Source organism: Trichoplusia ni, chromosome 9 (assembly GCF_003590095.1).
Source record: "Trichoplusia ni isolate ovarian cell line Hi5 chromosome 9, tn1, whole genome shotgun sequence".
NCBI classification, from domain to species: domain Eukaryota; kingdom Metazoa; phylum Arthropoda; class Insecta; order Lepidoptera; family Noctuidae; genus Trichoplusia; species Trichoplusia ni.
This window is the reverse complement of record NC_039486.1, coordinates 11,263,081-11,284,215: the sequence shown is the minus strand read 5'-3', so window position 1 is coordinate 11,284,215 and position 21,135 is coordinate 11,263,081. Positions and strand designations below refer to the sequence as shown.

At 34.7% G+C, this 21,135-nt stretch overlaps 2 protein-coding genes across 6 annotated transcripts in view; one reads left to right on the top strand and one right to left on the bottom strand.

Moving 5' to 3' along the window:
- Positions 1-16,850, bottom strand: part of LOC113497694 (cyclin-dependent kinase-like 1) — a 40,779-nt gene extending 23,929 nt beyond the window's left edge. For 3 of the 4 annotated variants that reach the window (XM_026877377.1, XM_026877379.1, XM_026877380.1), the window contains exon 1: positions 5,256-5,438. The gene's annotated coding sequence lies outside the window, so the exon portion shown is untranslated. Of the gene's footprint in view, positions 1-5,255; positions 5,439-16,756 lie in introns of those variants that run through there. The other variant, XM_026877378.1, reaches the window with a different exon arrangement.
- Positions 10,292-20,376, top strand: LOC113497696 (zinc finger CCHC domain-containing protein 24-like). 2 transcript variants are annotated; one of them, XM_026877385.1, is made up of 4 exons: positions 10,292-10,896; positions 16,878-17,072; positions 19,077-19,241; positions 19,675-19,813. In XM_026877385.1, exons 1-4 carry the CDS (start codon positions 10,786-10,788, stop codon positions 19,720-19,722), a joined length of 519 nt encoding a protein of 172 aa, XP_026733186.1. In that variant the 5' UTR covers positions 10,292-10,785; the 3' UTR covers positions 19,723-19,813. The 2 variants fall into 2 exon arrangements, with proteins under 2 accessions (XP_026733186.1, XP_026733185.1); XM_026877384.1 differs by having other exon boundaries at positions 10,302-10,896; positions 19,689-20,376.
- Positions 20,377-21,135: the final 759 nt, after the last annotated feature.

Here is a 21,135-nt window from a genome sequence, read left to right as displayed (position 1 = left end):
TTCAAGGGGAAGCTAACAAGGCAAATGCATTGTGTGGTGGAATGTGGGATAGTGGAGCGGACTTGGGACTAAAGCAATGCCGTTTTTATACTTCACGGATTATACATTTATCGAAAAGTATCGAATAAGTTAAATTAGATTTAAGTTTTATAGTTAAAATCAAAACAACAAAAACAATTAAAGGCTCTACAATAATTATTTAAAAATAGGCAAAATCAGTAATTAGGTACACATCGATGGAACTCGAGGCAATAAGAGACTGTCATTAGTAATGGCATACAATAATTAAATTACACAATAACTTAAACATAATTATTATTCATATTGTACAACTTACCCCGACCTATAAGGGTCAAGTGGGTATAGTAATAGCGCACAGATTACGTAACCCATAGATGACGGGGTGTTTAAGTCATAAGTATTTTAACATGAGGTCCTGAACTGTGATTAGAGGGCGATAGCATCGACCACGGCGGTGCAACGTCCTGCAACGTGTTAAAACAATAAGAATACTTGGAAAAAAACAGTACAACATGAAATTATTAGCACGTTAGAAAGTATGAGGGGGTTGTAGTGATTGAAAGGCTATCTTAGAATGAATTTATTTTATTGTTTTAAAACATTTACTTACTTCGTGAAGTAGGATATTTCTCCCTCCACCAACATTAAAAAAGGCCGCGGTAGCATCTAAAATATAGGCTCATTTCAGTTTAATTATCATGATCTTAAATAATGATCTTGAATATCATGCACATAATATTTGGGTTTGTTTATGTTTTATCTCTTATACACAACATTGCATAGAATATTTTAAGGTTTTTTATAGTACCTGGTCAGCGGCCTACTTGAAATAAAAGCTATTGATTTTATTTTTACTTTTTTTTTATTAATTTGTAGTTACTGTTGTTACTAGCATGCTGATACGTTAATTTAAACATGTAAAAGATTTTGTATCTTACAGATGAAAAAAAAACAAATTAAATTATAACATTAAATGGATATGTTTGTATGCTTCAAATACGAAGAGTACAAAAATCAGCTATGAATCTAAATCGATACATTACATTAGGTACTTTCTCAACAGAACAATACTCATTATTAACTCACATTATTCATTCTATAGAGAGATTGAAAGATTTTTTGCTATGCTAGAAGTGTAAAGTTGATTGATTTGGAAGACTCGTTAGTCGCATGGCCTCAAACCTCACATCCAAGAGTGAGGTCGTCGGGTCAACACACAGGTCAGGCAATATACAGATTTTCGGCCATTGAAGCTTGCAAATAGACTGATCTAAACAGTGAAGCCCCAAACATTGAAAAAATAATGTGTAGGCAAAAACTAATCGGTATTCTTTTAGACATGAATAAAAAATACAAAAAAATAATGTGATTTCGCTCTTGTGTTTGATATATACATACGTTTAACTCTTTAATTTGCGGCATAGAACACATCATCACACAAACATTTGTTTTGGGTCAGAATCGCACCCACGTCCTCCTGTGTAGCTGTCTGGGCCTATAGACATAAGATCAACAGGCCAATCAAATTATTGAATGACTTAACAAGTTATTATAATAACTACTATCGTTTTTTTTTTTCTTATTTTTAGAACACTTGTGTGGCTTAAGTGCATCGTGCCCACAATTCAAACTGCAAAGAAATCAGGTCACTGATTTAATTTAAAAACATTTCAACCGGATAACATTTTTCATTGAACAGGTTTAACCGAACACACATTAAAAAAATTCCGAATAAAAAGTAACCCAGTCAACAGGAAACTGTTGAAATCGGCGTGTGTTACAAACAAACAAACTTAGTCACCAGCCACGCAGACCCACATTCAGTCTATTTGAATACATCAAGAAAAACATAGTCCTAGATAAAACTCGGTTACATTTCCAAAGCAAATTGCGAGGACATTAAAACTACGGAGCCGCCTCGTAAAACTAACTTTATGCGGTAGCGGCGTCGTTTGTGGCAGACCTTAGCCACATACCTACTGACACACCACACTGTTGTTTGACAATAATTATTATGACGGGTGTCAATGGGGATTTACTTGTTGTGAACTCCCGATGTTAAAGTTTTTAACAATTAAATTGAATTATCAAAGTTGAAGCTCTACGGAGACGTTTCAATTTACTTTTAAGTGTTGTGTAGATGTAAATCGTGCAAGAACAAGGACAAACAATGAATTGGATTCTTTGTTACAGATCTAATGATATAAAAACCTATAATTTTACTAAAAGTGTCTCGTCAAAGAATTACACTAAAACATAAATATCTCTTTAGTTCACAAAGACACGATAATGACTTTGTTTTTCTCTAAAATTCTACACAAAAAATGCAAAGTCCAACGACCACAGGTTAAGTAGAGGTTTACAAGCACAATAAATATAAACTCTTACGACGTAAATAATGGCTGAACCGAAAATCCAAAGACATTTCCTTATGCCATCGATTAAAAACCAAACAAGTTTTAACAACAAAATTTGAATACAAAAGTATTCGAAACACGAGATCGTAAATATTTTGTTGGCGAATGTACCGCGTAATGTCTGTGGAGCAGCCGCTGTTCGCTAATATACGTACAGTCGTCGACAGATGTCATGCCGTGACGACGTTGTGTCGTGGGTGCCTAGGCTATGCGAGACGTATATTTTTGTTCTGACATTTTTACCAGTAGGTATACCTAACTCTCTAAATATGTTTCTTGTGTCGAATAAACTAAGATCTAGACCTATAGTCTATTAGTGAGGAGGTAGAGTCAAGACCACAGTGTTTGTCTGTTTTCATCAAAAATGATTGACCCAAATCGATTAATTCCTATTACGATATTCCTATTCCAATTCATTTAAAAGTAAATATTATAATACCTACCAAATTTTAACATCAGTGGTATTTATAAAGAAAGATAAATTCAAGTATCAACACAAGTTCTTTGTAACATAGAGAATCATTAGCCTACAGCATGAAAACACCAACAATCACATCTAAAATCACTAAGTACCTATATATTTAAACAACTCAGCACGCCCACACATCGGCGCCAAGTCCGGCAAGTCTAAACAAGCTTCTGAACGTACATCATCAGCACAACCTAATCAGTTCTCGGTAAGAGAGCGACTGCAAACAGCTGATTCAGGGTTCCGTGAACGCTAGCTCTAGATGAAACTTGTTTTGATTATTAAAATGCAAGTACGAACTATATAGCCCCAAGTTATAACTGAGTACCGATTTGACTGGGAAACGTTTTTTTTCTGATCAGATATCAAATGACTCCTTTCGTTGAACGGGAGTGTCAGACTCCTAGTGCAAGCAAAGATTCTTAGTCAAGGCTGGCTCTGTTTATGAATATTTTATTGTATCTTTCATTAACTAAACTATTTATAAGATTTCAATTAACTAGCCTAACGCGTACTCTGTAGGACCTTCCTCAAGTTGCACCAAAACACCTGATCCAAAATGCATAGCACGCTAGGGACTTCCACAATACGGCGTTACTACTGTAAAATTTATACTATTTCCCCAAATGACTCGGAACTTCGGCAATAGAGTTTCGAGTACAACTTCAGCAATATCCCGTACATAACGGGCCGCCGCCGTTCCCGAACGTTCGGCCGGAGGAAAGCAAACCGCTCCGAACGTAATTCACTTCAATTATTTTGATATACAACGATAGCATCTTGTGGGAGACGCATATATTGTGATTTTGACGGACATTTTTTGTAGTCATTTTATTTAAGTACCATAATATACGTGAGTAAAGTTTTAGATTTCTGTTTTCATTCAGTTGTTTTAATTAGTAGATATTCCGCGTCTTTTTTAACATATTTCGTTTAATTTATATGAAATATTTTTGTTTAACAATAGTTGGTAAGTAATTTCTTTAAATACGTTAAAACAACAAGCACGCTACAGATACGGCTGACAAATATTTAAATATAAAACGATTTATGTTAGTAAAAACATTTTAATTTAATCCGATCTACGCAAGGTATTCTATAACTACTTCATCGAATCAACATTATAATTACAAAAAAATACCATAGCAAAGCAAAATCATTGCAGATATATTTATCTTCGGGAAAATATTTCCATAAATTCAATAACATGGTTACCGTGGCCATCGGTCCTGATAGCCTAGATCTAGATTACCCTACTCACACTTTTTATGACGTCATTACAGAACGCCTTTATTTTGTAACGTACTTTTAATGATACGCCCTCCTTCATATAAATCACACTTTGACTCACTCAGTAAGTTGATTTTCTGGTAATAAGATTGAGATTTTCAAACGCGATAGACTTTTCTGGTTAAAGAAATTTAACCAGGTTTAAAGATTACAAAATCGTAAAAAAGGGCTCTTTCATTTACTTCAGTAAATTACAAAGATACAAATTACCTACCTTTATTTGGAGTACCAAAAACCTTTATAAAACTATGAATGTTTCTTTTCTGCAAGCAACCCTTGCCTTACTAGTTCAACCGGAAGTTTCCTACAAAAAGCTTATACATAGGCATCACAGTGACCGACTTACAACATACTAACACATAATAAAGTAATCAAAACACGCAAAAACTGTTCTTTACCTCCAAAAGTACTGACACTCACACAGTAGTATCAACGAATCACGAAAACCATCCTTAATGCAATGTAATAGGAACGATTTTAAAGCTAGAGAGTTGTTGCTGAGTGGTTTACTGTACGTTGCCGGCCCCGTTCGACCAATGGGTTGCGATCTCAGTCTCGTCGAATCGGGACAGTGGAGACACCCTACTGGCGATCGTGCTGTATGCTGTATCTTATAGAGGTCTTATGATGAATGAATTGTCTGAACACTCCAGCAAACATTATTGGTCGTAACCTTTTATTTCTCTTCACAAAATAGACTATATCATTACAAAGTAACATATACTTAAACTAATATCACATTTTATAGTCCTGTATACGTGAGCCTGTACAATCTGTAGTTCAGATCACCAGGTGATCCCACCCCTAAGAATTTTAGATCCAAAATGTACCTAATCATGTTATGTTAACCGAAAACTTGTTATAATTTCTTAAATTTCAGTGAGCATAAAAAAGTTACGTAGGTCATAATTTGCAGGTGATGGTAATTGTGCAGGTGTATTTAAACAGATCAATTAATTCGAATGCCAAACCTACCAAAGACAGCTTTCTACGCCATATTGTACACAAATTGAAGTCACGTCAAATAAAAGTCAAAACCAAAAAATAAAAATACTTACCTGGATAAAGAATCTTCTGTAAATCAATAAATGTATATTTGTCTTGAGTAAGTTATTGAACTAATAAACAATGTATTGCAATATTTTTTTTTCACTTCAAATATAATCTTGTAACAAACAGAAACACAACGTGTCAAACAACTACTGTCAATTTTGGAACATTTTTATTTTATTTGTCAAAATCTGTGTTTTTCTTTGTGGTCGATAATTTTACATATTTTAATTTCGACCAGTCTGAGGTCGATGTTAAAAGTTAGAAAACTCTTTCGTACAAACTCTTCTTATAGAGGTAGCGATGAAGTTTCTAAGAAATATTTATAGTATAGGTACAGTTTATTCACAGGGAGTAGCTCAATTTTGATGAGACTACCAAAATGAGAGTGAAGTACTAAAGTTGCAGTAATTATAAAATATGTCTGAAAATCAGCTAACTATTAATCAAATGTAAGAATAGATCATGGATCCTGAATTGTAAAGGTCTACAGTACCGTACCGTAAGTACCGTTCTAATATCAATAAGCTTTTTTTTCATAAAGTTTTGGAACCACGCTATAATAAGTTGTAGCTGGAAGCATATTATTAAGAAAAGTTATGGATTTAATGTTATTTAAAATGGCATGGCGCTCTCCTTGCAACGGAATAACAACACAATTACGTAGCTTTAACTTCTTTACAAAACAAAAGGTGGATTTAATGACATTTTACTACAGTTTAAAATTCTCGCTAAATACGTTTTATGAATTGAAACGTGGATTGTCAAGTCGTTTGGCGACCGGCATCCATCTTGAGCGAGCGGTGGCCATAATTTTTACGTTCAGCAAGACACGCGACTGTCAGATCGGCACGGCATTATACCTTAAAAATTGGACTTAAAGGAATACAAGCTATACTTTGGTTCCTCTAGAATTATAAAGACCAGTGTTCAATTAAAATTGTCACATAACGTCATTTTTTTAAAGGTTTACGGGGATTAGCGTGAATTTTACCTTGATTTTAGCCTGATGTTTTGACCAGGTTACATCGGCCGTGGTCACGAGCAGCAGAAGTTTTAAATATGTATAAGTATATAAGAATTTCAGTTTATATTACTAAGGACGGTTGATTAAATGGTCATATAGAGCAAGTTTACACATCTGATAAATGTACGTCTATAAGTTTAAATGACTTATTTCTTTTGTCAAATTAAAACAAATTGAACGAATAGTAACAATTTGTACTTATAAAATAACCACGTGGAACAGATTATATAAAAAAAGAAACATTTTTTTTTATTAGTTTAACAAAATAAAAGTAAGAAAGGTTAGTTACGTTACGTCTTTAACAAAATGGTCAGAGTTAAACAGATGTTGCACAAACCGTTGAAAAAACAATGGCGTCACAAAAGCAAATGGAGTTAACACGTGGTGGGCGTTGCTTGGAAAGCTTCTTGTAATTATTTAAAGACGTTTTGGATACTTCCTTACGTGACAATAGTTATGTTACTTAAAGAGCATTGTTTTATTGAATAAGATACAAATTTATTGTGGCTCGTAGTTTCATTTAGTCCCGAAACTGGTTTAGTTCTATTTTTTATTTTGATTTGAATTTGGAGCGATTCTTGAATTGTTCCTGAAATCTATAAGAATGTGAAATGAAATCATTTATTCTGCAAATAGAATATTTCATCACTTTTACATATGTCGAAACAAACTCAGGGGTCGTAGTCTCTTTTAAAGTCCAGACAGTTTTAAAATGAGAGTAAAGTGCATAAACTAATGCAGTGTATTTCAATGGAATGGATAATAATATACCTGCATAAGGTTTATACTTACAAATATATAATTATATATCCAATATAATTTTTTTATAATTATATATCCAATTATATATCCAATAATAAAAACGCAAATAAGTTGCATATTGGATTAAATCCTTATATATATATTGGATAGAATAATAATTATATATAATAATTATCGAATAACCTAGATTGAGTAGCGCTAGAGTGTTATCAAAGTCATTAACTGTTCATCGAGTTTAGTTCCAACTCGTGGCAATGCACCAATTGGCGCTACTGTCGTAGTATCGAGTAAATACTCGAAGAACATTCGATTGAATCAGAAAGTGTTTCTGTCGGGAGTAAGCCTCCTGCGCAAAAGTCAATATATTTATTGCTTTTGTTTACTCTTTCCTAGGCTCACACTAATCAATAACAAAACAAGCTTAAAATAAATTACGTAATTCATAAAAAATAAACAATAACATAAATCTAGTAGAACAAGGTGACAAACTCAAAATATATCTCTTAGGTACCAGGTTAACAGCCGTAGCGACAGTAAATCCTAGCACGTGTTTAACACCTAACGCATTCACGAAGTCTAAAATACTCGGACCACAAACGACACATAAGATGTTAGCTTTATTATCAGTTCATACAAATGCTTGTACCGTAATAAACTCAATTGGACTGCATGACGCGCCTTAATTGACTGTAATAGACAACCGTCCAGGCAACACACTCACAATTGAAAACGCCAGTCTTAAACCAACGACGAATAATATTGCTTAACTACAACCAATATTTGTACTACTTCAACTTACATTGCTCCCTCACTTAGAGTATTAAAGAAGCTGTCGTTAAGGAATGCGTCAATGGAAACAGTCGCATTTCCAATATTGGACGAATGTAAAAAGCCATTAGTTTGATGGACCTTTTCAATTCAATAGGGTAAAGTAGAGTCTACAATAGATATTGATAACTAAAATTGACCTCTTTACGTTTGATTTGAATGCGTTTTTTTTGTAGAATTGTATACTAAATGTTTGTACTTATGTATAAAGCTAAACGCTAAAAGCATTTGGAACTATTTCCAAAATAGACTGTTTTATACTAGAATAGAATGGACTGGAACTAATAACAATAAATTGTTTGTTTAACGAACTCTTTCAAAATTGTTTTGCAAAAGCCGTCTATTTTTGCTGCCGCCCTAATTTTGATAAACGAATACTAATCTATTAGTTAGACATTGAAGTACCATAAATACCCTCTACACCTTCCAAACAAAACAATGTTAACATGGTAACTACTGAGTTAATGTGTGCTATTCCAAGAAGTAAAAAGATTGCTCAAACAAATCAAAACAAGTACAAACACGAATGTTCGAATGTTTCTGAGCATCCAAATACCTCAATTTACAAAATAATCCAAGGGTAATAAACTGTTGTACCAACAGCGAGTAGGAACGTCGATCACAGCCATTAGCCAATAGAAATGCAATGAAAAGTGGCGTTTTTAGACCGGTTTACTGGAAACTCTATAAATATTCTGCGTTTGTTAGTATGGGTGTTACACTCCGTACTAAAGTGTTGTAAGCCTAATCTGTATGGAACTAATTAATTTTTTGATGTATTAATAAATGACTTCAGTGAAAAATAGTTCGAAAGTTTTAAAACGTCACGCAAATTGAAATGAACGATAACCAACCGATACTTCAAGCCCTTATTCAGTCGCTGTTAACCACCATATTTTCGATCGTATTTATTAATAACTTGTTTCTCTAGCTATAAGAAATATTTGCCAACTAATGGCTTATGTAAACAAATCTCACCGTATAACTCTTAAGTGTTAAGGATTTTAACTCTCAATGACGCTCTCAAGTGTGAATAAATTAAACATTTCTATGACAAGGGACTTAAAAACCTTCAATAAATTAAATATTGGGCAGTCTGTATCCATAACTGTCACAGTTGTGAATTAATTTGTGTGTTTGAGTGTAATTTATAATAAGTGGAGCAGCATTCGAGATGGTCCTTAAGTTCTTTAATAGGGTACTTTCAATCCTCTTTGGAAAAATACTTAGTCCATTAACTCAGCTATCCAAAATATGTATTTGCCTATGATACGTGAGAATACCACTTTAGCTAAATATTGAAATACTTTTCTGTAGAAAAAAAATGCAAGAGGATGGTGCCAGATCGCGACTCATTTTGGTGCTGAAAAGCCAATAAAATCGACCCTTTATTACATATTTTTTTATAGCAATAATCTACAAGGAACATTTTATGTTTTACTTTTAAGCTTTACTGCAATAACTCAAGTTAACTGCAATAAATCTTTGCATGCAAGTTTTAACGAAGAGGAAATCAACTTTTGACTTCCACATAAAAAAAACTGTTAATGTTTTCTTGTAATGGCAAATAAATTCTCAAATTCTGTAACAATGCTATATAAACCTACTTAAATTAGAAGTGGATCATTGCGGGAGGTCCACGCGAACTCACGTACCCGTCACATATTCCTCTCACGGACTATGCTCAGTTCTGCCCACACTAGAGTATAGAATTACTGATGACAGTCTAGATTTGCTGTAAATAAGTACCAAAGACTGCTGAGATAGATTCCTGGTAAATCTCCAGCAGTACTTCGTTATCTTGGTGTTGGTGGTGGTACTTGTAAAAAGACGGTTTGTTTATTTGCTTTTGAATTGATTTTTTATGTATTAACGTAATTGTAATATGAACGTTTTATTTGACACCATAAAAAATACGTCAATCTTTTGGAATGTCTACGTATTAATTAAATATAGTCTTCTCTACATCTCTCTTTTACATTTAAACCAAGTCAACAGAAACTGCTACATATGATCGATGATGATAATATTATTTCCATGTTTTTTTTTTTCATTATATTTCATAAATGAAATACTATCAATTTCCTCTTTTTTTGAAGCCGCTTAAAAAGCGAAAACTAAATCGAATGAGAATCCCTTTCCGAATTATTATCACACAACGTTGACTATTCAGCACAATTTTCTCTACTTTCGGATGAAAAAGACGAAAATATTTACATTGCCGGTACCAAGGTACTGAGCGACGGCAAGCAGTGTAGCGTAGTGTTGTGGTACGCGGTGAACCAAAATATTGCTCTCCTGGCCGTCCCCGGAGCGCGGACGGGTGCGCCCACATGCTCGCTACTAGGGATGGGACACGTATCGATATCGATAGTTTATTTTACAATAATTGTTCTTAAAATATTCTTTATTTATAGCTCTATTTACGCTGCACAACACAAACATTACGTAAGAAATGTAAATATCCAGAGCTGGTATAATTACACATTTTTCAAACACGTATTTACTAAATTACAAAACAGGAGTTTTAGTGTAGAATGCGCCTAGAACCATGAAATTTATCTAAACTCTAAAATTGAGTTCGTAAATATCCTAGCTCAGTGCACTTCTATTTTTCTAATTATCTTATCCCACAATTTACACAATTTAAAAAATTACAACTACTACCTAACCTCTGCACATTAATCGACAACATAACTGCAAGACGAAACATCCCTAATCACCACATCTCCCGTCTTAAGGAGCGGCGGCGACCGCTAGTCATATAGTAGCCGGCGCACGCGCATCCCGTGGAACCGAGCGCGATCCAAAAATACCAACCGACCCGGCCGACGCGATGCCCTGACTAAACAAAGACAACCAAATATTACAAACTAGTCTATATTCCTGTTTCTCTAGTGCTGTGACAGTGTTATGGTGCGATGTCGCCGACAGCTATCGGCGCCGACCTGCCCCAGTGGTGCGGCAAGACGGAGAGCTGCCCGCAAGCTCTGCTCGGCTGGCTGTACTTGACTCACGATCAGAACGATCAGGTACTCACACTTTCTTTGAACATGATCTGTAACTGGCTTTTTCTGGTCCTTTATATATATCCAATATATGCTTCAATACGTTAATTAGAACAAAAATAGATTTTTTGTTTCATTTTTTATTTATTTTAGTCTGCTGTTAAATCAAGTCATTATACTGAGAACTGATGTTTCTTAGTAAACAGCGAGTTTTGATCTACGGTTATGTTTCAACAATCTATATGCAGTCTATATTGATGTATTAGCCATTTCTCCCTGATCCATATACCGTGGTGACGTCACGACGAGGCAAAATAAATCTCTCACGTTTTCATAGTATGACTCAATGGTTCTTTATTCGTAGTTTCATAATATTACTGCTTTTAGGGAATAAATTGATTACGGCCGTAAGGACCAACATTTGCGGAAATTGGTCCTTATGACCATTTATAGAAAGATTCAAATCTTCTATTTAACCATTCAAGCGAAACGGATCTCGCAACTGTATTATTTTGTTCTTACAAAACACATTTAACCTAATGAGGATTTCTTTAAAACAAACACTTAGCAATAATTTGGAAAAGTAAAAGTCTATTACAAATGAGTATTATATTATCTAGTTAAAAAATACTTGATTAAATGATCCAAAGTGTTTTTCTTTACGAATAGCTATGAAGTGCTTATATCCGTAATTCCCTTTGAATACCGTACCGATGTATGGAAGCCGAGATCGAAATAGTACTATACGGTATACCGCTTACAAATCGCGCCTAAATCCTGCGCAGGGGTCATTGACATAAAAATACTTATTACGCGGTATTTACGCGGACAGTTATAGCAATTAATTAATGAATGAGCATGTTTGAGGATATTGTTGTTGCACGGTTTATGTCCGTATTTCGTATGGTTATTACAAAAACATATTTTGTAATAAACTTTCCATTGGCTAGTTGTTTACAAACATGAAAATGAAGTTCTGCTTCTTTAATTTTGATCGAAGTTAAAAAAAGGTATTGAAAATTGGTATAAATCCAAATCAAGTTCCTCTGGCTGTAGGTATTGGGATATTTTTAACATGTTATCACTACAAAGAAGTGCTTAAGTATAACTTGCTTAAGAAGAACTACATCATAGAAATGATTAATTATGCAGTAGCTATAGACTTTAAATAAATCACTATAATACTACCAATTAATTAAGACCTTGATTCTTGATCAATACTTGATCAAAAACAGCGGATTGTCTATTTTTTCTCTTGTTGGCAATGACATCGGTATGTTATGAATAAGGAAGGGGCTCTTCAAACCATTTCCGAATTATTATTTAAACATAACTGATGATTCAGATTTTATAGGAATAATCTCGTGAGACGGATTTATAATTATTTATTTAATAGCTGATTTGCGACAACGTTTCGGCGTCATATGATCAAAGACGGGGTAGGGTAAGAAAAATCTTGTGTGCAAACCGTTATTAAACATATTTAGGTACTCACTGATTTTTTTTTAATATAGGTATGTTGTCTAAATAAGACGACTAGCTTTAGACTTATCTAACATTACGTAGATTATTTACATTTATTTTTCATCGTTTATTTTGAAATAGACTAGCATCCTAAAATAAGTTAAATAAGTTTATCGAACTTTTACTGAGATAAAAATTTAAGGTAAAGTTTTTTCTTAATATGTATTCTTGTGTTTATCTCTTTATTTCTTTCTTGAAATTCATCGTTACGAACACTTCAACATACACAAAAACTAATCTTAAGGTATTGTAACTCCAGTCTAAGCGTTTTCCAGAAAATGTAAATAGGACACGAATTGTTGTTGAAGCAAAGTGTGCCTGATTTTCACCTACCCTTTAAAAATACTAACTGTTTGACATAGGCCTCTTTCCACATAGAATTGAGATTTTAAGCATTGATCTTCACGCTCCCTCGCTGCGGCTTGACTATTTTGGATTCGAAAGATCAGTGATTGAAATCTAAATTTCCTCACTATGTTTAAATATACCGTAGAATTACAAAATCTCTTAACTTGAAAACTGTGGGCCAGAGATACCTAACCATTGGTAACATGAAATACCTCTAGTCATCCTCACTATGTTTAAATATACCGTAGAATTACAAAATCTCTTAACTTGAAAACTGTGGGCCAGAGATACCTAACCATTGGTAACATGAAATACCTCTAGTCATCTCACAACAAACATGTAGCATCTGCTTTTAGCACAGAATTTGCGGTGACTATGCAAGTTTACCAAAACATTCTTACAACAGTTGAAAAATAAACATTCGTAAGTCTGTTTTCCTTTAAATCTGCAATGTTCTATTTTATTTACGTGTTAAAGAAGCTTGATAATGTTGTAGTAAAATCTTTTTGGGATTAAACTCTGCGCTTTTCATTTTTCTTCTTCTCTCTTTTCCAATTGATTCGCTTCATATAGTGCCAATAATTTATCTGATTACAATAGCATAATATATGACTGATATTCGCAATAAGATTGCGTAATAGAAAGTAACAAATATTAGAAATTAGAACAACATTACTCTTACATATTGTGAAAACGTTGTCTTAAACCCAAGTTTTGTCTATGGATATGAACTGTTTTATTCATTAGAACCTTAAGGATAATGTCTCTATAAAGATAAAAAGTAAAATCAACTTAAAATAAATTGAAGAAAACATTTTTTCCGAAACTTTCATATTATTAATTCTAGTTGTTCGGTTCCAAAATGTCATTGTTATGGAGAAGAACTGGCAAGAAAAATATTTAAATTTCTCATTGGTGTAACGATAAAAGACATGTGTATGTATGTATGTAGATATCGTATAAGCACATTGAAAAACACATAAATTCACGTATGATTTATTGAAAACTATTAAAGACATCAAACGGAAGCGAGAAACATAATTTACGTAATTATTCACGACATCGTTTCCATTTTCGTGTGACCATGAATCCCTTCGGAAAATAAATCTTATTAGTAATCGCAGTGAGTCCCCAGAGCTTTCCGTAACGTTTGTCAGTGAAGCTGTATCCAAAAATGTCTGCTGACAACAAGTGATAGAAACCAGTCAGGTAGTTGTCTAATTATAGAGTTATGGTTACCCCGCACCGCGCTGGGGGCATGCACCTTGATTGTAAACGGGAATGCCCGCGTGTTGGTAAACTAGGACCGAATTTCTGGTCCTTCGGTACGGAAGCTTCATTTGGTGTTTTGAGTTGGTTGCGCCACTTTTCCACAGCTAGAGCACATAGAAAGTGTTGGAGGTGCGTGAATGTAGATGCTGTGTAACTGACATTGCATTAGTACTACAGCAAAATGTAAAATGACTGTAAAATTAAATTTTTAATACCAACTTCGAATATATTTTTTTTAATTTATCGTCATTTAACACCAACCTTATACATTCATTTTATAGTGTAACATGTATTTAAACGTTACGAGCTGGTCCTTTGATCCTTAATAGTTAAACATGAGCTTGTACGGGTGATGGAAGAGGCGTCGATTAAAGATGCAATAGTATTACAAATGGAACGAGGTATCAGACAGATCAAAGCGGCGAACAGGATGACATCGTGAGGTAACTCGACACTCAACAGTTACTGACGGACTTGTCAGAGTAACACGAAACAATTGATGCTTATAACGCTGATGAAATCTAGTAGAGTCTTTATCCTTGGTAACTTTAAAACCACGAGTGTTTAAAAACTATGGTCGCTTGTGTAATAACGATTTCAATTATTTATTTATTTTTCTAAAGTTACAAATATCCTTACAGGCCATATCCGATATGATATTATGCAATTTATAAATAAATATGAACCTAACCAGTCTTTTGATTTTTTTTATGGCGCCGAGTGTTTTTTTCATCCGATTAAAAAATAGGAAGTCAAAAAGCTTCAATATGTACAAATACTAAAATAATCAATTAGAAAATAATATTCAAGTACCATCAAAAAAACTTGTGCTTAAATGCATACATCAAAACTAACACCGTATTAGAACAATAGTTTTATACAGCGAAAAAGTTTTCATAACTCCATTTTTCTCGATGGCATTCGACAAATCGCTTTAAAAACGGAACATGCCAGCGCCCTTACTAAACGCTCTTAATGTAAGTTGTTATCGTGTGGAAGCGAGACACCAATACTCGCTTTGTAGAGCGCCAGCTCACTTGCACAACCTGTACAGACGTAATTCTAAGTTTATAGTACAGGGCCAGGTTCCAAAAATGACTCCACCCACCGTTCCCGCGTATATTAATAGCGGCCATTAATAAACAAATGTGCAATATTATATCTGTCTTCATATCGCCGGCTAACTAAATGTAATGGCCACTTTGAGGTTCGTTTTGGCTGAAATTTATATTCAGTTAATGGCTGCAAATTGAATATGGGATCGATGTCTGCGAATATGATTCAAAGTAGCTATGGTTATACTATGTTATGTTTAGGATAATGCTAGTGAGCAACTACCATAATGCTGTGCCCTCCGGGGTCCATAATTGATCATTGTACCTGTAACTACATTATGGAAGCAATAAAGTATTGAGTATTGAGTTGTCTCATTAGTTAATGTGTAGGTTCTGTATAAAAAAGTGGGAAAAAAATTGTACCATTCTTATAGCAACGTAGATTCATCATCTGTGATAATTTCAACTGTATAGGTATCACGGGTAATAAGATACAGCTTAATGTCTGACGGAATTACTGACGAATAGAGAGCGAAAACCCAATAATAGAGTTAAATTGCCTTTTTATCCTTTGAACGGGGCACCGTGAACAATTAAAACAAATAACAATATTGTATGTTGCTAAATATCTAATATCTAGACTAGAAAGCCGTAAACTGATTTCCTTTGATCTCGGTATGTAGTGCTATGTGCACGTAACATTTTGGCAGCTAGTTAACTAGACTGAATTTAACAACGAGTGACAAGCCACCGAAATGCCCAAGCAGGATTGCCAAATTCCTGAATGAATTAGGAGCTAAGCTTCTTCCAATTTACCGTAGAATTTGGCAATATCAATTGCATGGCTCTTTGGCTGACTTTGTTAAAGTTTCTAGGCGAACTTTGATAATATCGGCCTGTAAATTTCCCACGGCTGGGAACCCCTTTCTCATTTAGAGAAGGAATATGTTAATAGTACTAAATCTATACAACGTGTCAATCATGTAGACAAAGTAGTCTGTAGTAATTCTCACAAATCAATGGTACCTTGAACCATTCAAAATAATCTTATCATCTTACAATGAGTATAAAAGCTGGTTTATATAAATATCTTTTATAAAGGACAACGCTGTTCAACGCTAACTCTGATAAACGATCTGTAGACATAGCTATAGCACAAAACAATAATCGACTTTCAAATACACGCATAACCATTTAGTCCATTTGTGTCCGCGCGTGATTCAGAGCGTCAACTCACGTTCGAAATTGGAACGGGTGCGCGGGCTCAATAATTCGTTGAACAGATGCGCGTGCGCAACTCCGCCGACCAATCACCGCGCGTCTTTCATTATTTACTGCAATTTCATTTGTTTAATCGTTCCCGCATATTGGTCGTGATTAAGAACGTCTAGGAATGTCGTAGCCTCTTGAATGATTTGAACCTTCGTTTAATGATCCATTTAGTACTGTGATGACGCATGGATGTCATAAGTGGATACATTTATTTGATGATTTCGATTGATTTGTAGACTGCAATGTAATAAACGAGCGCAGTTATTAAAATGTTACGTAAAATTGTAACACTTTTTAAACGGAGAGGAGGAGAGGACCACGTCCTTTCCGAGCTCTTCGCAAACATTCTTTTCAACCGGCTTTTAAATAGTTGGTTCTCAATTTGACTAATTCGTTTTCTTTATGTTTCTTACCTTAGGACGTTGGATTGGATGAACGGCGCAAACTAGACGAATTCCTCTTCTCTCTACCTTCTCTCTTGGCTATTTATCCAAAACCGACACAGTTTACTAAGTTTCCATGTTCTATTCCCAGTGGGTGCCGGGCTCAGTATGGGGTCCGTTGCCGACAGCGGCGCCGGGCTCCGCAGCACCGCCGGCAGATGACACCAGCTCGCTGGCGGAGCAGCTGGCGGCGCTGTCACTGCGGCGACCTCCGCGCCCCCCGCCGCCCGCCTACATGTGCCACCTCTGCTTCAAGAAGGGACATTATATTGGAGATTGCCCTCAGGTGAATATTAATATACCTGCTAATTAATCCTTGTTCTATTGATGTTTTTAAGTATCATTATTGTCTAGCATCTTAAGGGCGTGTTTCTTGAGCTTTTAACGTAGGGTTGGTTAGAAAGCGAAACGGCTTACTATACTGCGCAAGTTTCTTCAAAGGCAATATATTTGGCATACTCAAAGTTGGAATAAACGCCAAATTCAGTTTTAGAATAGTAGTAATACTATAGGAATAAATTCCTCGTAAAATACTTAGTTAATATAACTAACTGTTGCCAGTAGACATTACAATCATAAAAATCTTTTTGATATCTGTCTTAAAGTTCTAGTCAAAAGTTACCATGTACCCTTCAATTGACGTTGTTTTGGCAAGTGTTGCTGGTTTCCTTGTAAACAAATTATATAAAATACTCAGACGCTAAGGCACAACCGCCGACACCTATAACTTTAAAAAACAATTAATTGTCGCCTAAACTGCTTTCAAAATCAAACACAACGATTGCGGGATGTTTTTAGGCATTTTGCCAAATTATACTCACAGTTATTTATATATTTTCGCTTCTTTATAGAAGTCAGCGGTTTGTTACTGTAGAAACAAATACGGATCATCACATGTTAATGGAAATATTTAAATTTAAATTTCTGCTTTGAATGTTGCGCTGTCAGTGACAATTGAGCTGCTGTGTGTGTTACGTGTGAATATTTCGTGACGAACTTTGATGAAGCTGTAGACTTATTGTTTGATTTCATCACTTTCAATTGTTAATTAAATCAGCGGTTACACATTATATACTGATAACAATCAAGTAGCTCGCTCAGTTACTACTGAAAACACATTATGCGCGAAACAAATACAATCAAAGAAATCATAAACATTTACGAGCATCATCTAGAACAAATTCGTCTTATCATCAATTTATGATTGTAGAAATAAAATCAGTAAATACAATGTTGTGAGAACAATAGCGGCATTCATCTCGCCCCTAATTCTAAGAAGCAGAGAGCTTGCTTGTTATTCTATCGGTTTTATATTACAAAGCTAGTTTAGAGTGCTTTGAACTGAACGAATGGGCAATAAAAATTCGTTAACACAGCTATGTTTGACGAACTTGATTCAAGAGTTCGAATATTTGAAAGATTGGGTTTTGAAGTCAATTGGATTGAGATTATAATTGGAATTTTATTGCCATTGCTGTTTAAAGCGTTTAGCATAGCTTTTTAACCGGCTTCATACTGACCGGCTGTCATGGTATGAGCTTGACATGCGGAGGAATGAAAATCATGTGGTGAGGAAGGCGTTGCGCATGGATGTGGATGGATATAGGGGAAGAGGACGATCGAAGAAACTATGGATGGATTGTGTGAAAGACGATATGGCTGCAAAGAGTGTTTCTTGTGAGATGACGGCCGATAGAAAGGTATGGAAGAAGAAGACATGTTGCGCGATAAAGGCAGGGGAGTGATGATGATGATGCATTGCTCTTTGCTATTCATCCAAGAAATTGTGGAGCAGATAAGACATGTGATCCTTAGAGCTTTTCGTTTGTTATTTTAAACTAAAGTACTCCGTACAATATATGCAATATCAACAAAAAGCTAGCGCGCCGTGTCAGGAAACGTCCGAGACGTATCAATTCTCAGAAACTGATAACTGTTTGGAATATGTTTGTAAATATAAGACTATGTAATAATGAGGTACGTATGTACAGATGTAGTTATTGTAATCCTACGCTTGAAACCTTACATAACGATTCTTTCAGATTTATACGTTGGTTGGCTTTAAGTTTTTTTATCTCTAAAATTTTTGTAAATAAAGTCTACATCATCCATTAAGCTGATAATTTGTGTCATGATAATAAACTAAATCCGGCGAAATTAAAGATGGAAATGCTCCTTAAAGACGAAAAACTAATTTTGCGTTAAGGATATTTCGTCAAACTGCTCAATTCACCTTGTTTGGCATTTTAGTTTAGTACTTATTATAGTTTTGTTCTAATCTGACTTCCAGGCACGTCCAAAAGGCGAGGGTTTGACTCCGTACCAGGGCAAGAAGAGGTGCTTCGGCGAGTACAAGTGTCCGAAGTGTAAGCGCAAGTGGATGAGCGGCAACTCGTGGGCGAACAACGGCCAGGAGTGCATCAAATGCCGGATCAACGTGTTCCCACATAAGCAGGTGCGTTAGTACTTACAGAAGACCTAATTACAATTAAAAAAGGACATTTCATCCCGTAGACCTTTTATGAAAAGCGCATTGGGGAGCTTCGCCAGTCAAAGGGATTTTTGTATGATTGTAGATACCTGACAAAAATCTTTCTCTCCTAACGCTCTCCTTTTCCAAATATATTGTAATTTGTGGAAACTTCCTTTGGATAAAGTTTTCTTTAGGTTTTATAGTTATTTATAGTATGTGTCTGTTCTTTAAATTAAAAAACAATTAAAACAAAACAAAAATTAATAAAATAAAAAAACCATACATAATATACATTTTGTTAAAACAGTAAAATTCAAATTTATTTCTAAAAACAACAAGAATAGTCGTTCGTGATTCATTTACTCCCTCCACTACAAGCTCTAACTGAGTAAAATTTACAATATTAACTCCTCAGTTTGACACTTCCAGAGGCCTCTGGAGAAGCCAGACGGGCTGGACGTGAGCGACCAGTCCAAGATCCATCCCCAGCACCTGTGCCAGAAGTGCCGCTCGCTCGGCTACTACTGCCGCCGCGAGTACTAACCAGCTAACCTGCGAATCTAGGAAGTAATGGTGCTGAAGATACTGCACGATTCAGTCTCAATTTATACGAAAATTAATTTTGAAAACGAATATTTTATAATATAGGTTGATATACTTTTGAACCCGACATTTAAAGTATCATACATAAAAGTAGAGCTATCACAAATCTAGAGCTAAATAATGCTTATTTGGTTGTGTTGTTTTGTATGATTGACTGTAATGAAAATCAATTCAAGACAAATTTATTTTTGCTGGTGGTGGAAATCGGAACTATAATTTTATCGTACAAACTTGCCAGCTCTTGAAGTGTTTTGCTGCTAGCGCTACCATCGCCGGCAAAGAGATAATGGTAGCTAAAAACCATAATGATTTGTGATCAGAATGGAAGTGATCTTAAGACTTCCTGGGTTACGTAGTCCAGATCTTCAAAACCGAAGTCTAAAGCATCACTATTTTCTTGGTAATTTTAATTCTACATTTATTTTTACTTAGAGTATGTACCAATTAAAATTGGTGTGGTTAAATAAATATAATTTGAACATAATCCAACAAATTACATTTCTTAAACTACGTTTACTTAATTTTTCTATTATAAAAATATACTTTCTTAGTTCTAAAATTATTATTTTAAGGGTTAAGATTATGAAATGTATATTTCGAAGTTTTATTCAGATGTTTTATCTAACGTTGTATAACAGTATAACATAAGTTGTAGGGAGGTCACAGATTGCCAAATTCAGCCGACTCTAAAAAGGAGAAGTCTTTTTAACTCAGAACTTCGGACTGAATTAACCGATTTGTTGATTATTTATTCAGTTATTTCAAAGTATGAATATTTCTTTGACTGACAGACAGCATTTTAAAGTAAGGTTGTTGCAATTGAAAAAACGAGAGAGCGCATTAGACAGTGTATAGCGACTAGCTGCTGCAGGTGGCTCCGTCCGCAACAAATCAAAAATAATCCCACGGGAACATAAAATTAAAGGGAACTGTTTGTGTTCCAAATTACGGCCAAATCCGTTTTTATGATAGAGTTACAGAGTCCATTCAAACTTCGGATTAACAATAATAGTAGGATAACTACCTTTTTTAAACTCATTTTAAAATGCGTTAAGTTTTGCTGATACTTTACTAAATCGTAAACGAAATATACGTTTTCCCCTCATTTTAAAGCAATCTGTGACATTCTCTACATATACCTACCTAGATAGATTCTCCAAATGGCATTACAGTGACTTACGGATTCTTATATGTATATTTAGACGTTAAATGTGCCTTATTATAGATATATTACCTATAATTCGCCATGATGAGATTATGCCAAGTTTTATCT

Bases quoted from the DNA above. Each gene is read 5' to 3' on its own strand.
- LOC113497696 (XM_026877384.1), top strand. From the start codon at position 10,786: ATGTCGCCGACAGCTATCGGCGCCGACCTGCCCCAGTGGTGCGGCAAG. The intron at 17,073-19,076 runs GTGAATATTAAT...TCTGACTTCCAG, and splicing joins ATATTGGAGATTGCCCTCAG to GCACGTCCAAAAGGCGAGGG. The intron at 19,242-19,688 runs GTGCGTTAGTAC...TGACACTTCCAG, and splicing joins ACGTGTTCCCACATAAGCAG to AGGCCTCTGGAGAAGCCAGA.